General features: G+C 41.6%; 2 protein-coding genes across 2 annotated transcripts in view; both read left to right on the forward strand.

Moving 5' to 3' along the window:
- Nucleotides 1-24,225, forward strand: part of adcy8 (adenylate cyclase 8 (brain)) — a 111,073-nt gene that overhangs the window by 36,497 nt on the left and 50,351 nt on the right. The window contains exons 3-7 of the mRNA XM_024268655.2: nt 5,727-5,857; nt 5,952-6,063; nt 8,505-8,632; nt 19,416-19,574; nt 20,275-20,545. Of these exons, the coding sequence (XP_024124423.1) occupies nt 5,727-5,857; nt 5,952-6,063; nt 8,505-8,632; nt 19,416-19,574; nt 20,275-20,545 (801 nt within the window). The remainder of the gene's footprint in view (nt 1-5,726; nt 5,858-5,951; nt 6,064-8,504; nt 8,633-19,415; nt 19,575-20,274; nt 20,546-24,225) is intronic.
- LOC112144307 (tripartite motif-containing protein 16-like) overlaps nt 15,225-24,225 on the forward strand; it is a gene marked incomplete in the record, with an annotated part of 1,074,856 nt that continues 1,065,855 nt past the window's right edge. The window contains 1 exon segment of the mRNA XM_024268792.2: nt 15,225-16,784. Coding sequence (XP_024124560.1) covers nt 15,253-16,784 — 1,532 coding nt within the window.

The raw sequence follows: 24,225 nt of genomic DNA on the forward strand, positions 1-24,225 counted from the left end.
GCTGTGTGTGATTATTTACTTTGTTTAGTTTGATTTTGTATCACGTTTTTCCTCATATTTTGTCATTTTTCCCACTCAAAAATGTATCATTTATACATACTTTCAATATTCTATGATTTTTGTCCTTAAATGTTATAAAACTGCACAACTACGTTGTAACATCAGCATTAATTTGTTATTTTTTTTATAAAAAAATAAACTAACAGGAAGCTTTTCTTGACTGTGCCATTATGCACCTGGCACTAGGAGGCACCAAGGAGCATTATCTCCTAAAAGTAGTAGTTCACTTTCAGCTTATCCCTTTCGGGGTCGCCACAGCGTAACAGCACCCACTGTTTCGCATCAGTGATTTGGCAGAGTTTTTACGCTGGATGCCCTTCCTGACACAACCCTGTACTTGAGGGGCACAGGGACCCAGTTAGGCAGCAGCGTCAAGGGTCTTGCCTAAGGACCCAATCTGGGTAGGGATCAGTGGACGACCTTGGGAATCGAACCCAAGGCTCTTGCGTGCCAGCCCTTCACCTAGCCCACTGCGCCACCCAGCCGCTGCATTATTTTATTTTTATTTTAACATTTCAAAAACAATAAGAGGATCAGCCCCTTGAGATGTCACATCTCGTTTTCAAGGGGTTCCTCATGAAAACAGATATCTTAAATAAATAATTATCTCCTAAAAGATGCTTAAAAAAGCAAAAATCTGTGTTTTCAAAAGTTTGAAAGTGGCAGAAAAGCTTGAATAGCCATCTGTTGAAGCAGCAAGACCGACAATTGTTTCATCCAAAGAACATGCTAGACTCCCCTTAACTTACTGGCTTTAAGTCAGACCACTTGAATTTTGAAGGCAACAATTTTTTTTTTTCAAAAGTGGAAAATCAAGCTATATTGAGGGTTCTGACCCAAACAACAACAAACAAATCATTAAAAATTTGGTCAAGTTAATGTTTAAAATAGTTTAATTTGACTTGTTGAGAGTTGAATACGAGTCCCCAGAGGTCAGTAGCTGGACTGTGACAAACTGTGTTTTTCACATGTTCTAGTGGCATTTTTCTCATAATTCAATTCAATTCAACTCAGTTTTATTTATATAGCCTAATTTTAACAAGGAATTGCCTCATTGGGCTTCACGTTGGTTATTTTACAGGAGCAGAAAGTCAGAAATAAAAATATGAACAAAAGCTAAAAACTAAATAAAAATGGTTATCGTTGCCCTTAGACCCTCCTTGGAAAGGAAAAACTCCTAAAAAATTTGATTCAGGAAAAAAAGAAGAAACCTTTTTTGAAGAAAATGGTGCTTAAATTGCATTTCTGTGTATTTCTTTATTTAAATTGTGAATCAGGAGCAGACCCAAAAAAAATGCCAACGGGAGCGAGTTTATTTGTGACGTGGAACATACGCTGAGCAGAGCAGGCCACAAGCTTCCTGCTCCATTCTGATGCAACCAGTTGCAGACAAATAGATCCATGAACGTCTTTGTTTTCCTCGTCTGAGCTGGAATCTGGATTACAACTGTATGACTGAAAAACTCCAATAATTCTGGCTACAGAAGGATGAGGGGAAGTGGAGCTGGGGTTGCACCATGCCAACAGTCCCATCCACAACTCAGAGGCACTCCTGCTGCTCTGCAGAAACTATGTACTAGAAAATACCCCTTTAAAAAAGAACACTGTCTAAAAACAGCAATATCCTCATTAAATGAAAACTGGAAACGCTTTTATAATTGATCAAAAGATGACTGGAGTGGGTCTTTCGGAAAGTCTCCAGGGGGTCCAGAAGAATGTGCAGGTTACTAACATGTTTTCTCCAAACAGTCAAAAGGACGTCACCTGAGTTTAAACCTGTCTCTATGTGTTCCTGCTTTTGATCAAATAAATTTGTGACAGACTGAAGACAAAAGGAGAACTGTGTAACTCTAAATTACTGTGATTTCAGGTGAGAAACTTCACTAACCTGTGAGTTTTCTTTCTATTTTTAGCTGTTCTTGTTCAAACATTTTCAATAATAATGGCTTTTATTTTGTGTTTTTTTTTTTTACCTAAATATATTTCTTGAACAGGGCTGCACGGTGGCGCAGTGGTTAGCGCTCTTGCCTCACAGCGAGAAGGCCCCGGTTCGACTCCCGGCTGGGACCTTTCTGTGTGGAGTTTGCATGTTCTCCCCGTGCATGCGTGGGTTTTCACCGGGGACTCCGGCTTCCTCCCACCGTCCAAAAACATGCTTCATAGGTTAATTGGTGACTCTAAATTGCCCCTAGGTGTGAATGTGAGAGTGAATGGGTGTGTGATTGAGGCCCTGAGACAGACTGGCGACCTGTCCAGGGTGTACCCCGCCTTCGCTCATCAGTAGCCAGGATAGGCTCCGGCACCCCATGACCCCGAAAGGGACAAAGCGGTTAGGAAGATGGATGGAATTTCTTAAACATTTCTGTAAACCTGACAGAATCATCTAGAAGGCTGTTTTTAATCTGCAGTCCCAACAGAAATGAAGAAATCAACAGAAATGGTGAGGAATGAACGGTTGCTCCAAGTATTGATCAAATGCACCAAAAAACTCACTTGGAAGTGTGATCTGAAACAGTCAGTGAGGTGAGGTTTACTGTCTGCAGGCGTCTGTTGACCTTCCAAACGCGTCTTTGTCTGCTGCTGTCTGATTAGGATTGAATCACAGGAAACAGAAAAGTGACTCTAAGAAGGAATTGATGGATTTCAGTTAACAGGCCTGCATGCTCCTCGCACGGCTAAAGAGTCCTCGGGGAGCGCAGAAACATGGACACTGCATCGATCTGACTCTTGTCACGCTCGCTGTGGTTGAACGTGCCGCCTGATCGCACGCGCAGCCTGAGTCACACAAACGCTCAAACACACGCAGCTAATAAAGCCGCTCCCAACACGCACTCATCCCCGGGAACTGTTTACGCCGCGGCTCCAAGAAGACAGACAAAGCTTTTAGGGTGCTGGCCTTCCAGGAAGGTTGTGCCCAGATGAGCTCTGGGACGGCTGTAATGGAGTCCGATTGGATCGAGCCTGCTACCGATTCAGCCACGGCGTGCTCTAAGAACACAGCTGTGCAGCTGTGGTTTCATCTGAAGGTCAAACAACCGGTTAACAGGAAGGTTCTGTTTTCATTCAGTCCACAGAACAAACCCACATTTCCTTTGGTGGTTCAGGTGTGGGATGTTTGATGCCGACCAGAGTTGAACCGTCTGTTTAACACGTTCTTTCTAATCCTTTTTTAAAGATATTTTGTCTTTATCACTAGTTATTCAAGTTATAAACGGACCAATCAGATGCTTCAGTAAAAGAATGTTGTGCCCGCTGGCCCTGCCTCAAATGTTTGATTGACAGCTTGGAAGGGGTGTGGACTTTGAATGCGCTCACTCGTGAAAATTGGGCTGCAATCGTTTGCAATATGGCGGTAGTGATGGCCTGATTTCACGAGGGCTGGAGGTGAAGCATTTCCTATGGGGGACTGTAACACTTGTTATGTCCAGTTCCTACTTATACAGTCAATGGGAGGAGGGTTCTTTTACTTTACTTCCCTTCCCAACTGAATCGGAGAGCTCCCAGAGCCTTCCTTAAGCTGGATTAAGAGGACGTGCTATTTTTTATTTTGCCAAACCTGTTTAGGGATCAAAAAGAGAAAAGATCCATCAATCCATCTTCAGAACCTGCTCAAGCCCTTTTGGGGTCACAATGCTACTGGAGCCAACCCAGCTACTGTTGGGCAAAGGTGGGGTACACCCTGAGCAGGTCACCAGTCTGTCACAGGACCACACACTCACACCTAGCAGGAATTTAGAAACAACAATTAACCTATGAAACCTGTTTTTGGAGAAAAACCGGAGTGCCCGGAGGAACCCACACATGCACTCATTGTTCCAAACCCAAAACAGACCCCATTAATCACCCTCAAACATGAATGCTTTTTATTTTGAGTCATAAAGTGAAACTGCTTTCAAAGCATGACTAACATTCTGAGAGGAATCTAAGAAAAAAAGGAGCAGAAATTCTCTTATGGAGCTTTATAAAAGTTGTCTTCATTTCAAATTCACTTTGAAAACTGAAACAGACCTAAATTATCATAAGAGTCTCAGATCACTGCAGCTAATGAATCAAGAAATCAACCGCTAATGACTGAAAAGAAACGAGCGGCGCATGGGTCCCTGTTTTCCTTTTAGGGGAGGCGTTTTCTTGGCGGTGCTGCCGTTTCCCACAGCCAAACAGCTCTGGAGGACGCTCCATGGCTCCCACTCCAAAGCTGGCCCTGCGTTTGCCAGGAGGCGCCGCGTCAGCTCTGAAAAGACTGAAAGAAACAAACAGAACTTAGAAAGTAAGAAATAAACAGCAAGCAGAAAATAGGTATTTTTTGATAGCAAAAAAAAAGCAAAATCTGACTAATTCAAACATTTACAGGTGTTATGTCAGGTAATTGCCATGTCAGCTCCTCTACTTTGAATGATCTAAAAGGTGAACCCCTTTAGATCATCAGGAAGGAGAATTGTCTCACCTGTAGAGTTTGGGGGAAAGTCTAAAATAATCACTTCAGCAGAGGGTGGAGGAGCTGCAAAGATCAAGAATCCTGCAGATTAAAGGACAAATGGAGCAAAACCTGTTGGTTTTTCTGCTGTTGAAACTGCAGAGGTCCACATGTGAGTCGGAGAAAAACCACTGAGAATGTCACTTAAGTTAGACTTCAAACGTGTCTTTTTCTGGATGTTTGCAGCATCATAAGACTGTTAGAGAAATAAGGAAGTGACGGTCGGAAAGCTCCAGTAATGCTCACCATTTTTGTTTCACTGCGAATGTTAAGTTAGGGTTATGAGGGGCTGTAAGATAGCCGGAGAGTGTAAACAGAGAGAAACGACAGTTTTTTTATTTTGGCTAAAAGCTGCATAATCATAATTAAAAGACCACTGGGAACAATTTTACACAAAATCAAAAGATGATCGAATTAGAACTTTAAATGGTCGGATGCTTTTCGATTTAGCAAGAAAATGGTCTGAAATTGTTCTGCTGATGAGTCTGTCTGAGTCAATGCTCACCATCACCGAAACTGCAGCCAATCTGTTCCTCCAGTCATGAATGCTTTAAGGCGTGGGCATTAATAGCTAAAGCATTTCTGTGATTTTGGAAGGAGTTTAATGTAATCACAGAATATTTTCACTTTTTGTGGCCAAAAAAAAAATCTAAAAGATCAAATAAAAATGTGTTTCCTGACGCAGAACTTCTGCCATTTGCGGTCAGCTTCCTCCAGTTTGACTCATTTTTTTGGATCTTTGATGGTGTGTGGCCGCTCTCAGCTGTAGGAGGACAGCTGCGACGATGCCAAAAGAAATTTAAAAGTGACTAATTAGGTTTTTTAGTAAACTTACTGGAAAGTCAAAGTTTTTTTTCTTTTTTTACTTTAAATTAAATAATAATAGGTTGCTAAACTGGATTTTGGCTCCTCAGAGTACATGGATCTATTTATCTGCAAGTGGATGCATCAAAATGGAGCGGAGCAGGAGCTTGAGCCCCGCCCACTTTATTTTCTACATCACAAATACGCTGTTTTTCAAACTGCATTTTTTCATCTGCTCCTGATTCGCAACAGTTTTAATAAAGATACTCAGAAATGATGATCCTCAGCAAAATGCCACAAGAACATGTTAAAAACACAATTTTCATCATGGTGGATCTTTAAGCCTGAGCGATCACCTTTGCTCACCTGTGCGCTGCGTCTCCTGCAGGAGCGGCTGGTGCTGTCTGTGCTCCCACGTTTTGTAGTTTTGGAAATGATCAACGACATGACAAATGTAGAGGACGAACACCTCCAGCATCAGTTCCACAGAATCTACATCCACCGCTACGAGAATGTCAGGTGAGGCGCCGGGACCCCGCCCCCGCAAGCTTGACAAACATTTGAAGTGCTGACTGACGTGGCTGTGACAGTGACATTTCCATATTTTATTCAGCATTCTTTTCGCAGATGTCAAAGGCTTCACCAACCTCTCCACAACGCTGTCGGCGCAGGAGCTGGTGCGAATGTTGAACGAGCTCTTTGCACGCTTCGACCGCCTCGCACACGTGAGTGAAGCTGCGGCCTGAGTGACCCTCGCCAAAAAAGGCGGGATTTACTATCAGACGTTAACTAAATAAAACGTGCTCCTGCAGAGGAAAACATTTGAAGAGTGTTTCTCATTCACATACTTTCTGGTATTGATTCCTTTTATTACACGTTTTTCTCATTTAGAAAATTTCCCCAGACATTTTTACTGAGTTAGCAGTGATAATAGATTTTTAGGCACATTTCAGCAAAGACAGATTTGTTCAAACAACTTGATGAATTATAGATTTTTCTGGATAGTCATGAAATTCAGGATTAAAACTGAGTTCGGCATGTAGATAGAATTCTGTAGAAGAGAAGTAGCGGTGTGCAACATCAAATTCGTCATGCCAGTCTGGACTAAAGCAAGATCCTGAAGATAAAAAAACAGAGGGCAACGTGGGTATGGACTTTGACTGTAAATAAGAACTGGACAGAGTGTGACATCACCCATGAAAAATGGATTACAGTGTTTTCTGCACTGTAAGGTTCACTAACAAGCCTTCACTTTTTTCTAAAAACGACAGTGATCCTTAAAGTTCTGAGAAAATATGTGGATTAATCCATGCTGTGTTTACGGATGTCAAAGCAAATTTGAGAGGTACACTGTGCTCAAAGTTTCAGTCTGAACTGTTGTTTTTTTATGAGTTCTGATCAAGTTTGAGTGTTGGAATATGCTAACACAGCTAACATGTAGCATTGCCATTTTTTTCACATTACTAACAAAGTTAGGAGTTAACATAGTCACAGTAATGTATGTTTTACAGGGTTACCGTGGGGTCTTAAAAAGTCTTTAAAGCCTAAAATTATAACATTTGGAAATAAGGCCTTAAAAGTATTAATATTTTGATATCTTGGTCTTGAAATTGGTGCAGTTTCAAACTTTTTCCGTATGACTTTTCTGGTCTAAAGTTTGATTTATTTTTTTTAACCCGATTGTGTAAGTTAAGTGCGTTTAACATCGTGCTGGAGGCCAAACACTGATTAAAATAAAGCAGATGAAGAAAAAGAAGGGGGGAAGCGCTGCTTCAGCCTTACGACACATTGCAAAGTATAAACAGGTTTGAAGCTTGTTGTGACCAGCTGAAGAAAGCTGGTACGGTCCCGTGCTGGGTACCGATATAGATCTGTCGGAGGGATGCGGCTGCATATCTTATATTTACTGCTTTAAAACACACACAATAAGCTAAAACTTAGCGTCTCTGTGGTTTTTAGTGTCTTACCATCGCTATGAAATGGGATTTACGTCCCTCTCCACGAACTGTTGCTTTTTTTACATGCTACTTACAAAGTTAGGAGTAAGCGTGGTCGCAGTAACATTTGCTTTGGTGGTTAGGCTATCAGTCTGTTTTTTAACATGTTCCAGACAAGGTTGGGAGTTGTGTAAATGTTGTTATGTTTGTTAGTGAATACTTTTGGAGCCAACAGGTATTTTTGTAACCTTTAAGGTTAGGCCCCGCCCCTTTTAGACCAACATTTACACCCATAGACTGTATAATTATGAACTGAAAAAAACAAGTGTTGAGGTCCCCCACAGGAAATGCGTTACCTCAAGCCCCTGCAAAATTAGGCCAGAACCTTCGCCGTCACTTCCTGACACGTCTACCGCCATATTGCAACCCGTCAACAGCGATTAGTCTGAGTCGGTTTGAGTTCTTAGAGGAACTACTGTCGCCAACCATGAGTAAGCATGTTAGAAGTCCACACCCCTTCTACTGAAACCCTCGAGGCAGTGCCAGCAAGCACCACATGCTTTTACTGAGACATCTGATTGGTCAGTTTATAACTTGAATGACTGACGATAAAGGAAGAGAAATCTTTTTAAAAAAATTGGATCAGAAAGAATGTGTTCAGAAGAACGCATCAGAGCAAGAATGGTTTCTTCTGATAAATGGAATGACTTGAGTAATAGCTGTTTTTCTCTATAAAACTCTATGGGATTTTGACTTCTTGAAACCGATAAGTACTTCCTGTTTGGAATGTAAGTCCAGCTTTCATATACAGTCAATGATATGCAATAATAACAACAAAATCTCCATCAAAAGGAAAGGACAGTGTTGGTTGAAAGCAGATATCTAACATTTCCAGCACTAAACTCTCCGTGTTTGAACCTGGCTCCGCCCACTTTCCAAACTGGAGTTTTGCATCCCCTTTGATGTTTCACAAATAATATAAAATCCTTTTTTAAAATATTGGAGCAGTTTCTTTCAGGCCAAATTAACAAAAAAATAAATAAATATCTGCCCTTATTTACAATCAAATGTAAAAATAAAATGTCGAAGTTATCCAGCAATAATTTATTAAAACTTGTACTGACACAAAAACAAATGATGATGAACTGATGAACTTTTAAAAGACTTTTATAATGACTCTTTGTGTTTTCAGGAAGTTTGTTTCTGACTTGTGTTCTCGTCTTTTTCAGGAGCATCACTGTCTGAGAATAAAGATCCTGGGAGACTGTTACTACTGCGTATCGGGTCTGCCGGAGCCCAGACCCGACCACGCCCACTGCTGCGTGGAGATGGGCCTCAGCATGATCAAAACCATCAGGTACTACCGTCTCTACCATCAAGCAAATCATGACTCAGCAAACATTGCAGTTCCTCAAATGACCACTGCAGGCTGGTGGCAAAGGGGAGATATGTTCCATCAACACTAATGCTAAAAGAGTTTGTAGGTCTGGTTCCATAAAACTAGTGGGAAAAAAAGAAAATATCAAGTATTTTGATTTCATTAGAGCTGGTTTTAGCTGTGCTTGTCCCGCCCAATTGCTCATTTATGGCAGGTGTTGGGTGGAGCAAACTCCCGTCGATCTATCCGGCCCACTTCAGGCTTCATTTTTGTCATTCAAAGATCTATGGCTGACATCAGAAATAAGCATTTTTTTATTATCAAAAAATATATGCTATAGAAAATAAAAGTATCCCTTAGTAACGGAAAAAAACTCGAAAACGTGTTTTGTCCGGAACTTTTTAAAACTGGTCGTAGAGTAAAAGATTTATTGTTTTGGCCTCCTATCATCTTTGAGGCTTCAAGTGTTGTACAGGTAAATGTTTGATTACATTTTACAATTTTTCATATTAACTTTTTAATCATTGAGTTGATTTTCATATTTGTTACAATTCCAGTTTCTCTGAAAAGAAGTAAAAGTTTGACAAATGACAAAAATTGGCTCCACAGACTGTTGCAATGATAGCAAACAAAAAATAAATCAACCCAGAATCAAGAAAATTTGCCCACAGTTTTATGACATTAAGATGTGAAAAAATATGTATCGTGGACAGAATCTGTGATGCTTTAGAATAAAGAATAAGACTTAGAATGCTGAGTCAACGTCTTTATTCTTGGCAGCGGTAGGGCGGTCGACCCTTGGTTGCAAGATTGTGGGTTTGATTCTCGCCTTACCCGCCCGTGAGTCAAAGTGTCCTTGGGCAAGACACTTAACCAGGAATTGGCTCTGGTGCAAGGTTGGCGCCAGTGTTTGGCAGTGGAGCCAGCACCAGTCTGTGAATTTGACTGTGACTGTAAAGCGGTTCTGGCCTTTGAGGAGGGTAGAAAAACTCTAGATAAGTATACGCCATTATCATTACATACAGCATTATATTTACCATAAAAGTTTGTGCTGTCAATATCTGTTTTCATTGGTTTACGGAATCTAGAAACATGGTAGCAAAAAATACTTGCCGAATCCACAACAGTGCAGCTAAAATAACCCAAACCAGCAACATTATAATTTCAAACCTTGTTTGTTTGCATTTCAAGGAAATCCTTTTTGATTTCTGCATATCATCAACACTACTGCCTAACTATGTAATTGGCTGATTTATGTACCCGTTACATAGTATGCGAATAATGGATTAACCATACATGATTATTGCGCCATTTATATGTAATTCATTAGTGAGCCATGCAAATTTTGGATTTCATGTTTCGTGTTATATACAAATTATAAGAGAGAGAGCACAGGGTTGGAGGATAAGTGTGGGTGTGAGACTGTGTTGGCTACAGGAGCCTCCTACCAGTCCAGACTGCGCAAAGGGATGGAGGAAGTTTCTCGAAGGCTCTGTTGGTCGAGTTTGTTCAGGTTCGGACATGGGGCCAATTTTGTTTATTTCATTAAATGTGCAGCTCATTTGCGGCGGTTTTAGAGTGGTAGTCAACTCTTTGTTGCAAACCTAATCCGGGTCTCCTCTTGCGTGTCACTGATAACTTCCTGGTTAGCGGCTAACAGAGCTAAGCAATTGGTCGGTCATGTGACCCTAGGCCCGCAAGGCATGTTGCAACATAGGGGAAACAGTCAGTGCAAAAAAATACGCCGTAAACAGTTTCGGCACCCATGTTACACCCTCCCACTTAATACCATGTGTCTTTGTGCACATGCTAAACAACATGATTCTGACCTGTAGTTTGCTACTGAGGCAGTACTAAGTGCTTTACCATAGGAATCCACCAAACTATGGAACAACGTGTGATCCACCAAGAGTAAAAGATTGCCTAATGTGGTCTAACGAAAACGTCAAGGTGGCCGACGCTGCCTAGATAAACTATGGACAATTTCATTAGGTTCCACTTCAGCAACGGTTTGCTCTGAGTTGTCCAGAAGTGACTGATGGCAGTCTCAGGCAAATCAGGAGATGTCTCTGCTTGGCCACAAAACTCCACCTCCTCACCTGGAGGTTCTTCAACTTATAGTAAGTGTTCTGGGACAATTTTGACAGGTGTAGTCCACTGCTGGTGTATGTGATGACCCTTAGATGACTGTCCTGTGCCTTAATATGTAGCCTCACGTCAAGTTGTTAAGTGGCTTTGTGATGGCTGCATACCCTTGGATAAACCGTCTGTAATATCCGGTTAACTTGAGGAAGAACTTTAACTCTTTTAATGTTCATGGAATCGGCCATGTTTTAAAAAGCGATGATCTTTTCAGGATCAGTCTCCGAGCCTTTCTCCAATACCAAGTGACCTAGGTATCACAATGAAGTTTGGAAAAATTGTCATTTTTCTGACAACAACTTGAGACCGTACTCTTTTCAATCTGTGGATAACACGTGTTAGACACTTTTCTCCCATTCGGCAGATATCGGAGAATCACTGAAGTCCGATTGAGTACTTTGGGTGGTTACAGCCGATTTAAGAGCAGCAGTATGTAACAGAATCTGAGGAGTTAACACAAAAATCAGCAATGCTGCTCAGAGACGGAATGCACATATCCTGGATTGACTCGTTCTTGAGGATGACTGGAACTTTGTGCGGTGAGACCAAGTGGTTTTGCTGGAAGTTCTATTAGCTCCTAGCAGCCTGCAGTAGGAGTGCTGGCATGAATGACACCCTCGATTATAGTGTTGCCCACAGGGATGTCAACTGGTGCTTAGTCAGAGAGTTGCACTACTACCCAACTGCATCAGCTGGAGTAGTTTCAGAACAGCCCGGTAACCATATGTTACAAGGTGGAAGTATGCATGTTTACTCCACGAGTGCTGGTCATAGAGTAGTTCCAGAGTTTTCATTCCAATTAATACTTGGGACTGCGTCTTGGAATGGAAATCAGGAACAAGTGCAAGCATCTCAGCGCCAATAAAGTCTCTGGGAGATTTTACTGCAATTTCAATATAACCCCGGTAGGGAATGGCTTGCCCTCCGGTGCCCTTGATGTGTAGAAGCTCACAGAAAGGTTTCATCAGCTGGTGGAACAGATGCTTGTCGTAAAATACCACAGTACCACAGTGAAATTTGACTAGCAATGCCAACTTTGCTTGTACATTTGAATCCAATGATACCCTTCGCCAGAGGTGACTTAATAAATGACATAGATTAAGTCTGTTCTTTTCATGTAGAAGAGTTTTTGGGAAAATGTGGGTCTGAAGCAGTTCTAGTTCGCCCAGTTACAGGAACTTTGTTAAAGACTGGCGTGTAGATGAATTAGATTTGTGCCACTTTCTATATTTCTCTGCCAACAGTTTGTCCTTTGCAGCCACCAGGGCAGAGTTCTGAGGGTTATCAGGGAGTTCTGATATGCCCATCCTTACCAAATCTGAAGCAATAGCCAGGTTTAGGTGCAGAAGATAGGTTTCTTATGGCTTGCCCACCCTCTGACCTTCACCAGAGTGACGGCCAGATGTGGGCTTGGTTGCAGTTGACTTCGAGCAGGACAAGAATTGTGGTTTTGTGTGTGTTTATTTTTCTTCACTACTGACATTTCACTACCTACTACGACATACCCTGCATTTTTGATTATTTTATGTGGTAGTACAGGATGTCTTTTTTGAAAGAAAGTCATGTAAACCTCTAAAGAATAAGAAACTAATTCATATTTTGAAGAAGGGCTATTAAGTAAGAAATCCTCTAGAATGGCTCTGTAAGTATTGAAGTGTTGCTGAGCTAGCTTTTTTGTTAGTGGTTCTAATGTAGCGGTTTCTGATTATTCTTCATGCTGAGAATAAGCATATCGAACATGAGTCTTGACTTTAGCGGGACCAAGGTGTTGTCTCATTTGCTGCATCTTGGAAGCTTCTCGGACCTCCTCTAGTTGTTTGAGTAACTGGTTAGAGAATGGTGGCGAATTTGACTACCACTGCTTGAGTTGGAGTTCAGTGTATCGTCCAAACAACCTCTCCAGAATTGATTGAGAAGTCGCTTGTCAACTTCAGAGGGCGAGACTCCCTCTCTCTTGACTGCTGCAGTAAGTGAGACTTGCAAACACCTAAGATATGCCAATGGTTTTCCTCCATGAATTCATGTATCCATGAATTTTGCGTAGAGCTCATCACCGTCTAGGACTGCGCTGTATGCTGACCTAAGAATGCGGATATAAAATGCTGGAGGTGTTTCTGGGTTGAGAGGTTTCGCCATGTCAGCAGCTGGAGGCAGTAGACTAGTGCTCAAACACATGGCGCTGGACTCCCGATGGATTGAGGTCAGGCAGAAGACTGAGTCGAGAAGTTCTGGCTTAATACATTGAGTAACTTCCTGGTTAGCAGATAATAAAGCTAGGACATTGGTTGGTCACGTGACCCAAGGCACGCAAGGCATGTTGCAACAAAGAGCAACAGGCAGGACTAAAAAATACAATGAAACCTGGGTTGGTGTTACACCCTAATAAAATAATTAGTGTGCTGGTCCAAGCAAAAAGACAAACCAAAGGGAATTGGAATCTGGGCCAAACATAAAATAGTAAGTAAGTACAATAGCACCTTTCACAGACAAAAGTCACAAGGTGCTTCACAAGTTAAAAAAACATAAAAACAAATACCTCATAAGGTAAAAACATAAAAGACAAAACTTTTCATGTACGTGAGGGAGACTGCTGACCCAGCAGCTCCCTGTTAAGGACTGCCCAACCAAAATCTACCTAAAGAAAATAAATAAACAAAGCCATCAAATCAAGACTACCAAGGTCCAACCCCAAACTAAAATAACAAAACCCAGCAGTCTAAGACTGCTGAGGGCAAAAATGTTAAAAGAGAACTAAACAAAACCAGCACCCAGTTTTAGTGGTGTGGCCTCCTCTGTCTTAAATAGACAACAGGTGCCAATTGAGGGACATTGGCCACACCTGCCAGGTGAGCAGAAGGACTGGATGGAACAAAGGTCAGGCAGCAGCAGGGTGTAACCGCTGTATACGTAACATAAAAGTTATACATCGGTGGTACGAGTGAAGAGTCCACTTGACACATGTGGACGTACATGGAACGGTTGTGGAAAGCCACACATTTGCAAATGTTTCTACCATGAATCACACATAATTGTGTTTGATTGGTGTATGAATTGGTATAAACTATGTAAACTCTGCATAACCTGTGTAATTCTCAATTGATCAAAAATTTTGAAAAGCTCAAAATCGAATTCAAGTAAAGACCTGTCTGCCAAAACCCTTGATGAACATCTGTTCACATTGATGAACGAGGAACCAAGAAACACTTATAAATTGCGTTAATCGTGCATGTATCAAAAAAGACCATAATTCGCATGAATCACTAATAAATTACATAGAAATAATGCTCAATTCATGCACAGTTTATGCTTGATTCACGTATTGTGTGACGGTATACACAGTAAATCAGTCGATCATTTAGCCCTATACCGAGTGGTGGTCTTCCTGGCTCGTCTGGGTGGGCGAAGCGTGACGGTGTCTGGTGCTGCACAGAATGCGGGTCTCGGGAGGACCCGACTCTTGATGCCCGCTAGGCCCTTCTTGCGGATCTTCCCAGCTGTGACTCCTCGGCCTCCTCCTAGGAGCTGACTTAGAACAGGTATGGATCAGTGGAATCCGGCTGTTTACTTAAAAAAAACATCGGGAGGACCCGTGGCGGGTTTGTCCATGGTGCTGACACAATGTGATTTCTGTGCAGTGCTCTAAATGTCAAAGTGAAGAAATTTGATGAAGATCAGGTTTACGTGTTCTTTTCGTGGTTAATCTGTATTTCTTCTGTGGTTTATTTGTGATAAATCTGTAGAAATATCACGTCAAAAGACCACAACTTAGGGATGGAACGTGGGTAAAATGTACGTAGCGGGAGTGTGACACGGCGTTAATGAAGGTCACTTTTGTTCCTTCTTTAGGAAGAACAAGGGCTCTGCTCTGCTCCCTTGTTATTCCAGGAAAAACAAGCTGGAGCTTGTGCGGTAGTGCATGCACGCGCTTGGCTTTCTTGCATGTATGGACTGGTGTTGGGAATGTTAGTCACTTTAGCAGTTGGATCATTTCCTGCACAGGACAGTTTCTCCTTCATTGCGTTTGAACAAATATTATTTCTAGGGGGTCAAACCTCCTGTTTGGCACAAATGTGCATTTTTCCTACAGGTAACCCTGGAAGTTAAGCTTTACAGAAGTTGACAAAAACTTTCTTTTGCCCAGTAGGTGCCTTTTTAACCCTTCAAGACTGGAGCTTTCCCTGGAGATGGAAAATAACTTGCTCTTTTCTCTTCAACCATTTGAGCAATTATATTATGAATATTTTTTAAAATATTTCTGTGTAAAAAATGTAAAAGTTGCCCTAAGTATACCTCGTCCTGATCTGCAGCTCCGATTTGTACACATATTTTCTTCAGATCTGCTCTGTCATGATGGGCGTAACCTACAAGTAGAGAAGAGAGAAGTTGATTAGAGGATCAGAGTCAAACCTGTTTCTGAGAAAGTGAAACTCACAGAGTCTTCGTGTCTGAGAGGAGAAATGGCGCAGAAAGGAGTCGATCTGGATCAAGAAACCTTCAGCTGTTCCATCTGTCTGGATCTGCTGAAGGATCCGGTGACTATTCCCTGTGGACACAGCTACTGCATGAAGTGTATTGAAGGATTCTGGGATGAAGAGGAGAAAATCCACAGCTGTCCTCAGTGTAGGGAGACCTTCACACCGAGGCCTGTTCTGGTGAAAAACTTCATGTTTGCAGCTTTAATGGAGCAGCTGAAGAAGACTGGACTCCAAGCTGCTCCTGCTGATCACTGCTATGCTGGACCTGAAGATGTGTCCTGTGATTTCTGCTCTGGAAGAAAACTGAAAGCCATCAAGTCCTGTTTGATCTGTCTGGCCTCTTACTGTGAGAAACACCTTCAACCTCATTTGGATGAAGCTGCATTCAAGAAACACAAGCTGGTGGAACCCTCCAAGAACCTGCAGGAGAACATCTGCTCCATTCATGATGAGGTGATGAAGATGTTCTGTCGTACTGATCAGAAGTGTATCTGTTATCTCTGCTCTGTGGATGAACATAGAGGACACGACACAGTCTCAGCTGCAGCAGAAAGGACTGAGAGGCAGAGAGATCTGGAGGAGAGTCAACAACAAATCCAGCAGAGAATCCAGGACAGAGAGAAAGAGGTGAAGCTGCTTCAACAGGAGGTGGAGGCCATCAATCACTATGCTGATCAAACATTGAAAGACACTGAGGAGAACTTCACTCAGATGATCCATCTCATCCATAAAAGAAGCTGTGATGTGAAGCAGCAGATCAGATCCCAGCAGCAAACTGAAGTGAGTCGAGTCAAAGATCTTCAGGAGGAGCTGGAGCAGGAGATCACTGAGCTGAAGAGGAGAGACGCTGAGCTGAAGCAGCTCTCACTCACAGAGGATCACAGCCAGTTTCTGCTCAACTACCCCTCACTGCCACCACTCAGTGAGTCCACACACTCATCCAGCATCAATGTCCGTCCTCTGAGATACTTTGAGGATGTGACAGCAGCTGTGTCAGAGCTCAGAGACAAACTGCAGGAACTTCTGAGAGAGGAACGGACAAACATCTCAGCGACAGTCACTCATGTGGATGTTTTACTGCCAAAATCAGAACCAGAACCAAAGAGCAGAGCTGACTTCTTAAAATATTCATGTCAAATCTCACTAGATCCAAACACAGCACACAGACGACTATTACTGTCAGAGGAGAACAGAAAGGTGAAAGTGATGGAACAACCTCAGTCTTTTTCTGATCATCCAGGCAGATTTACTGATTATATTCAGGTTCTGAGTAGAGAGAGTCTGACTGGACGTTGTTATTGGGAGGTGTAGTGGAGAAGATTTGCTGTTTGTGTAGCAGTCGCAAATAAGAACATCAGTAGATCTGGAAATAAAACTACATTTGGTTTTAATGACAAATCTTGGGCTTTACTTTGTTTTCCAGACAGTTTCTCATTTTACCACAACAGCATAAAAACCTCCATCTCAGCTCCTGGTTCCTCCAGAGTAGGAGTGTACCTGGATCACAGAGCAGGTGTTCTGTCCTTCTACAACGTCTCTGAAAGCATGACTCTCCTCCACAGAGTCCAGACCACATTCACTCAGCCGCTCCATGCTGGAGTAGCATTGGATGGGTTTGGAGTCTCAGCAGAGTTCTGTAAACTCAAATAGTTCTTGAAAGAAGTGAAATGTTTGTTTTTAATGATTTCTCTGCTTTCCATCATTTTGAACTAAACTTTTAACTGTTAATATTCTGTGGAGTCGTGTTTGTAGCCAGAAATAAAGAGAGACATTAAAAATCTCTAGAATGTGGATTCAAGACATCTTTTTTTTTTTTTTTAACTTGTCCTGTCCAACAGCTGAGCCAACAGATGTGAGCTGAGAGCTTCTAGTGTTGGGCAGATTTTACTGCCACAACAGGGATTTATTGAGTATAAACCCCTGTTGTATTTCGTGCTAAACTTTATTTATATTGATTATGTTTTCTTTGTTGTTGGACCGGATGGAAAAAAAGAAGGGGGTGGGGGGCAACAGAGGGAAGCAACTTCATAAAACTACCAGGAGTAACAAACTAGAATGGGCGGGGCCTGTCTACACACACACTCTATAGTTACACACACACTTGTTGGCCAAAATAGTCTCTACATTTAAACTAAACATAATGTACTCAATGCAACTGTAACTAAAGACATCTTTTAAGATGAATCTCAAACTTTATGGAGTAAAAACCTTTTGTTGTCGTTTCTTTGATTTCTGGGATTTGACTGTTTGAATTCAAATTTTACATAAATGTTTTGTTCATGTTTCTAATCTTTATGGTAAGCACCATCTAGAGTTGGAATTTGATATTGCACGAAAAGCAAGGATTAGAGTGAACGTTTTTAAAAATCCACACATTTTCTTTAGAGGTTTACTTCCATAAGTAAGCATTTTTGTTTTATTATTTTTAAAGAGGAGACACTAAACATTTGTATTTTAATATTTGTATTTTATTTAACATTTTTATATACTTAATGTTTTGCTTTTGTAAAAATGGTGGCAAACATCTTCTACATCAATACTGAACCACTCACAATGACATTTTTAGCAATTGCTAAAAATTGTGTTGCAAAACACAAATCTCTACACTGCTTTCTAACCCCTGAAATAACAGGAAATGTATGGTTGCTGTGGAAGGCACCTTTAAATCAAAACATGTTTCACATTTCAGTCTTTTTCTGTTACAGTTTCAGAAGATTTTTGCAGACGTTTCTGTGTCTTTTGCCTGTAAATACCTTATAATGTTGACTTTACAATTAAAGCAAAAAAATGAAAATGATCAAAATGGGTTTGAGGTTTATCAGAAGTTTATCAGAATTTTCTATTAAAGTTGTTTGTGTGAGTCAGAGGTCAGTCCTACAGAAGAGGCGCTCCAAATGTCTCTAACAACCGGGGAACTCATGGACACTGTGTGTGGACAGCGTCTGTGGACAGCGTCCATCAATGATGGTGCACCTCACTTCTGAGGAGCATCTTCCAGTGTCTTCCAGCAGACTCTTAGCGTCCTAAAACACTCCCAGGATGTCTTTCACCTCTGTGTTCAGCCGCTACGAGGCATGAAATGAGCTGAGGAGGCAGGAACAGGCGTGACAGCCCCCGCCTCCCCTTCACAGGCTTTAATCAGCCTCGGTTTCAGTCCTGTTTTTATTGTTATGAAGACCAAACACTATGAAAAGGGAAACAAATTTAATGTTAACGTGGTGGGAACCGTCTGCCGAAGCTGAATGAGTTTCATGGAAGAGCAGCAGATATGCTGGAAAACAGTGGCTGACAGTCGGTGTTATCTGGATTCAGTTTTGCTAAAGGTCAGCTTCATGCATGCAAATCTGCTGCTCCCTGCACTGACCCGCAGTTACAGCTGGAATATCCGAGAAGCAAACGTGTGCTGAAAGCTGATCCAGTCGTTTGTTTGCAAAGCAGGAAGTGCTTTCAAGAAGTCAAAGCGAAACGAAATAAAGATTTAATGACAAATGAATCAATTTGTAGACGAGAAGATTGGACTTTCTGCTTGCAGGTACAGCATGTTCCTCCTGTAGGGAAAAATGCTTATAATTTACAGCCAAAGATAAATGATTTTACTCTATATCTTTTATATTTAACCTCTTCCCACCCAGCGCCCCCAGTACTGGGGTGGAAAAATGAAACATTAAAAGCTGGTTTTAAACAAGCAAAACACAATGAAATATAGACTCCCAAACCCACACAGAACAAACTGGAACTCTTCATGCTTTCAAAACTCATCTTAGGTTGGAACCAGAAGTAAACTATGAATGACGTCACTCTTACTCCGACCAATGCTTTAGCACAGTTGATGGTATGCACCAAGGGGAATACCTACAATAACACACAAATTAAATTAAATCATTTGGTAGTTGGTGAACCTCAGATGACACAAATCTCTTTTATGTCTAATGTCTTGATTTCACTGTATTTATTGGTAAATGTAGATTTTTAATCTGCTATCTCTATTTTTGCCTTTTGTTCGTACACTTCTTCTCAAAACTGGTGAAGTGTTGGATCAGCTATCCTAAATCCTACTGTTCAACTTCTCTGCTTGTCTTTTGTTCATGTTCACTGAAACTCATCCAGGTCATTCTAACCTCTCTGTGTTGCTTCTTCCCCCTCAGATATGTTCGATCTCGCACGAAACACGACATCGACATGCGCATTGGGATCCACTCGGGCTCGGTGCTGTGCGGTGTTTTGGGACTCAGGAAATGGCAGTTTGACGTCTGGTCTTGGGACGTTGACATCGCTAACAAGCTGGAGTCTGGCGGCATCCCCGGGTGAGGACCCTGTCTGTTTTATTATGCATGTCCAGAATTTGGAAGTCACTGACAAGAGATTTTTGATACATTTTTTTGTTTTTGTATAGCTTGGAGCGTTGTTGCTCTACAGGACTTCCTCAGAGTTCAATCCCGGGGCCGCTCCGCATTTTTCGATTGAAGAGTTATATTTTATGTTATTTTGCTTTTGCTGGCACCAGTTCCAGTGTGAAAGACACACTTTGATTAAAGTGTTTTTAAAACGTTTTTGTGATGGAGAACATACTTAAGGAAAATTAAGCTTAAAACTGCATTTCTGAGTATTTATTTACTAGAAAAAGTTGTGAATCCAGAGCAGACAAAATTAATGTTGTTGGAAAAAGAGCATATTTTGACTTAGAAAATATGTCACAAAGAGGAATGTTGGAGAATAAGCACATATGTGCTGTAGTGATGACACATAGAGCCCTCAGCTACAGGGAGGAGAAGGCGATCGGGTTCCTCCGCACCAACAGTACTGCCCACAACTCAAATGCAAATTTCTAATGAGCTTCTGCTCCTCTGCAGAAACTATGTTCTAGAAAACAACACAGGGTTTAGATTTTGGCTAAAAAGGAAGAGTCATAATTAGATCAAAAGATGATTAGAGTGGGACTTTAAAATGTTAATCGCTGTAGCTTTTATTTAGGGTTGTGTTTGTTTGGTGTTTTTGTTTCTCCAGGAGGATCCACATCTCCAAAGCAGCTTTGGACTGCCTGAACGGAGACTACGAGGTGGAGGAAGGTCACGGGAAGGACCGCAACGACTTCCTCCGCCGCCACAACATCGAAACCTACCTGATCAAGCAGCCTGAGGAGAGCATGCTCACGCTGCCGGAGGACATCATGAAAGAGGCGGCGAGCTCGGCCGACCGGCGGGCTAGCAGCGCCACCTTCAACGAGGCTTCCTGGAGTCCCGAGCTCCCCTTCGACAACATCGTGGGGAAGCAGAATGTAAGTGCCTGCAGGTCACAGTTCAAGTCATGTCCTCCAACTTGAGGGTCTGTGAGAGAACGTCTGTCTCTACAGCCAGCTTGTTCTGCAGCTGAGGCTGATAGATTTACTCCAGGTTTGGGTTCTTGTCACCGTTTGTCAGAAGATCAGGAACATCTCAGAGGCAAATCAGACTTTGCTGCAGGATGAGAGGACTTGAAAAGACAGCCGTCATTTCCTTTTGTTGTCTGCTTTTGTTTTTCTTTTGCAGTGCATGGGATCTTCTCAGTTGTTCTTGCCATTTTGGCTGTCGTCTTGTCCTATGTTTTACTTATTTTGTTTTCCTGGGAACAAATGAGTCGCTCTCTGCCTGGAGGATGTGTTTCCATGGTAACACATCAGTGTGTGTGCCAGCCTGCCGGATTGTGAGGGTGACAAGCTTTCGGATTGTGTGGCGCTTTTGAACATCCTCATTTTGTTTTCATTCATCTGTTCTGTGACAACAAATCATCCTCCAGAGGACCGCGGGTGACTCGATGGAGTTTTGTCGAGATGGTGGGATTTGGAGGACATATCTGATAGTTGTTTTTTTCTTTTTAAAATAAAATGAGAGAGAAAAGGATAAAAACTTCACATTTTAGAGGTTTTCTAATCCTGAACAGATCAATCAAGTTCACATTTTTTGCAGTTAGTTTGTTGTTTGTCTCTCTACTAGGGATGCCATCAAAAGCTGTGAAAATGTCATCAATGTTGTAAAAGAAAAGCCCAAGAAGTTCAGCAGTCCTGTTGGTCCAGCAGTTGGTCAACATTCACGAAGAATCCTGACAATATTCTTTAATATTTGGATGGTGGAACCCAACGTCAGAAACTAAAATGCCACAAAAACTGGATCCCAGGAAGTTAAAAACTTTATTTTATTTTCAGAGGTTTAGATGGCGACTGTGCTGGAGCTGAGCAGGAATGTGACGCTGCCAGGACAGACTGAAGCATTAAGGAGACTTGAGAACTAGTGAGGAGATGATTTGGACGAGGAAACTGAGACGTTAAGGAGGTCCAGACAGAGTTCTGTTATGGTGCAAATGAGCAAAGATTGTCCAATTTGGGAATCAAATTTCAAGAGAAGAAGAACATCTGTTGGCTGGTCCAAGGTCCAAATCCAGAAAGACGCAGAGATAAAGACAGAGGAAACCAAAACATGGTCCAAGAACCAGTGAGATACGTAAAGAACACTGGTAGAAAACCCCTCCACCTTACTGGCAGACAAGTAGTGGAGCAGCCAAAGAAAAGGTTTAATGTCAGGCAGAGAAGCAGGAGCTGGAACCTGACACCCAGCAGGATCCATTAAAGAAATGGAAGACTGAAGTATTCACACTGGGGTATTCGGCCCAGACCAGAGTGGGTTTCCTTAGACAGGTTTCACTTTGATTTGGAGGTTTGAATGCTCATATCAACTCTGCTCCACCTGAAAAGGAGCTCAAGTTCAAAAGCACGTAAACCTTGGTGTGATTCAATACAAGCATTGTGTTACAGTGTTACGAGTTGAAAACAATCATTAGTGACAATGATAGAAAGTTGTGCCCTTAGTCACAACTGCCCTTACGGGAGGATGTGGGCTGTCTGCAGGTGATAAATTGGCAAACCTGTACAGGGCATACAAGTATCACGATCGTAGACTGCTCAGTGAACTTGTAGAGTTCATGGACTTTTTTTCTCTTTTTTCCTACGGGCATGCTGCGGGCGACAGGTGTAATGAACACATTAACACCTCACAAGGGTAAAGTAGGGGAGTAGTAGGTGAGACGTATTCTTGTTGTTTGAGTTTTTCCTTTTTTTGACCCTTCTAAAATCCTCTGAACTGATCAAAGTGCTGTTTTATGTGGTAAGTGCATACGTGCCCTGTACAGGATTGTCTGTTTATCGCCCACAGGCAGCACGTATCTAACTGTAAGGGCGGTTGTGCCTAAAGCTTTACTAACGACTAGAGTGTGGTGTAAGGGCACCGTACAACAGCACCACATTAGCCCTACATTAGTCGTATGACTTAACTTACCACACGCACAACAATGGTACGCTCCATTTCAATGAGCCTTATGGGAATTTGAAGAAATACCTGAACCTCTGTGAAGATCCACCTTTAACCAGTTGCTCTTCTCTACTACCGTCTATGGACAACTAAAAAACCTGCAACACCTGTACGAGCGCATGATGTAGTGTTCGTCTTTTATTGTAAAACCAAACTATAAGGCGTGAAGTTAAAAATAAATGATTAAATTGATTTGAGGGAACAGTGTTACAGATTCAATATTATGGCAAACTTGTCAGAAGAATCTCTACTAGTTTAGTGGAGAATTCATAGTGTTAACCTCCTTTTTTTTAAAAAAATGGAGATCATTTTTTTTTTGTTCACAAGTGACTAGATTGGTTCTAAAGCATGTCCTGGTTTTAAATAATGGTACAGTCAGACTTTATCTGCATAGAAGGAATGCAAAAAAAGAAAAAAACATAACCAAAACCAAGACAATTTATTTAACGCATTGATGAAATTACTTCAAAACCTTCATTTTGTCCATTGTTTTCATACTTGCAGGAAATTCTTTTTTATGGTTTTTGGGCAAAGAACAGGATTCATGGATCCATTCCTAAGCTTAAAGGAGGTAGCACCAAACCATCATACCTCCACCACCCTATGGCTGATGGTGGGGGTATGATGGTATGGTGTTACCCAGTTTTATTTCTAAAAGAAATCATTTGTTTGACTCTAGATTTAATCAGAGGAACATCCTTCAAAAAGTTCCTCCCATGTCACATCAGTCATGTACTCGTTTTGGTCGATTACTCCAGGGAAGGTTCTCCAAGTTATAAGATCTCAGTGTGGTTCTCTGGAGTTTCAAAGACTTAAGAATGTTTTTGAAACCCTTTCAGACAAAAACGCCACAAATGTACAGTAGTAGAAACAATCAGCTAAAGAAAACATCATGGTCTTGTTGTTATAAATAAATAATTGACAACTGTTTACCAACAGACTTCAGGTTTAGTAGGGTTAGACCAAATCCTTCACCATGGTCCTCCTCACTGCAAATGTTCTACAAATGTTCCTCTGGAAGTTCTGGAGCATTTTGTCAGTTGTAGGTTTGATCATAGCTGCAGAGTGAGATCTATGTTCAACCCAAAACACTTGAGAAAAAAGGATGAACCTGTTCTCTTGGAGATGAATAGTGATGGCACACTATTTGAAAAAAGTAATTTGTTATAGTTACTCTCAACTTCATCCAAAAAGTAATCGAGTAAAGCCTTTAAAACTTGATAACGACATTGTGGATGTCCCACATAAAGGATGCAAATGTGGACTGAACCCTGCACCACTCAGACGGATGAACCCATGGATGAGTGATGGAATGTTTCTAGAAGATTTAAAAGTCCAGTTGCCATGACTCAACTTCAAGACAACGCCACCTGGAGGAGTAAGAATCTTTATTGACATTGTAAAAACCAAAACAGTAAATAGTTAGATAACTCCCTTACTTGACAAAAAAGGGCTACTAACTCAACACGTTAACCCTTTAACACCAAAAAATCACCAGCGACCACTAAATAACACTCTCCTCGACATACCATGAATCCTTAACTGTATAAACGATCAATGTGAATCAACAGATTCTGAGGCAGAGAAAAGCAGCTTTTCATGTAGACATTTCTCAGCA

The sequence above is a fragment of the Oryzias melastigma genome, linkage group LG17 (genome assembly GCF_002922805.2).
Source record: "Oryzias melastigma strain HK-1 linkage group LG17, ASM292280v2, whole genome shotgun sequence".
Lineage (NCBI taxonomy): Eukaryota > Metazoa > Chordata > Actinopteri > Beloniformes > Adrianichthyidae > Oryzias > Oryzias melastigma.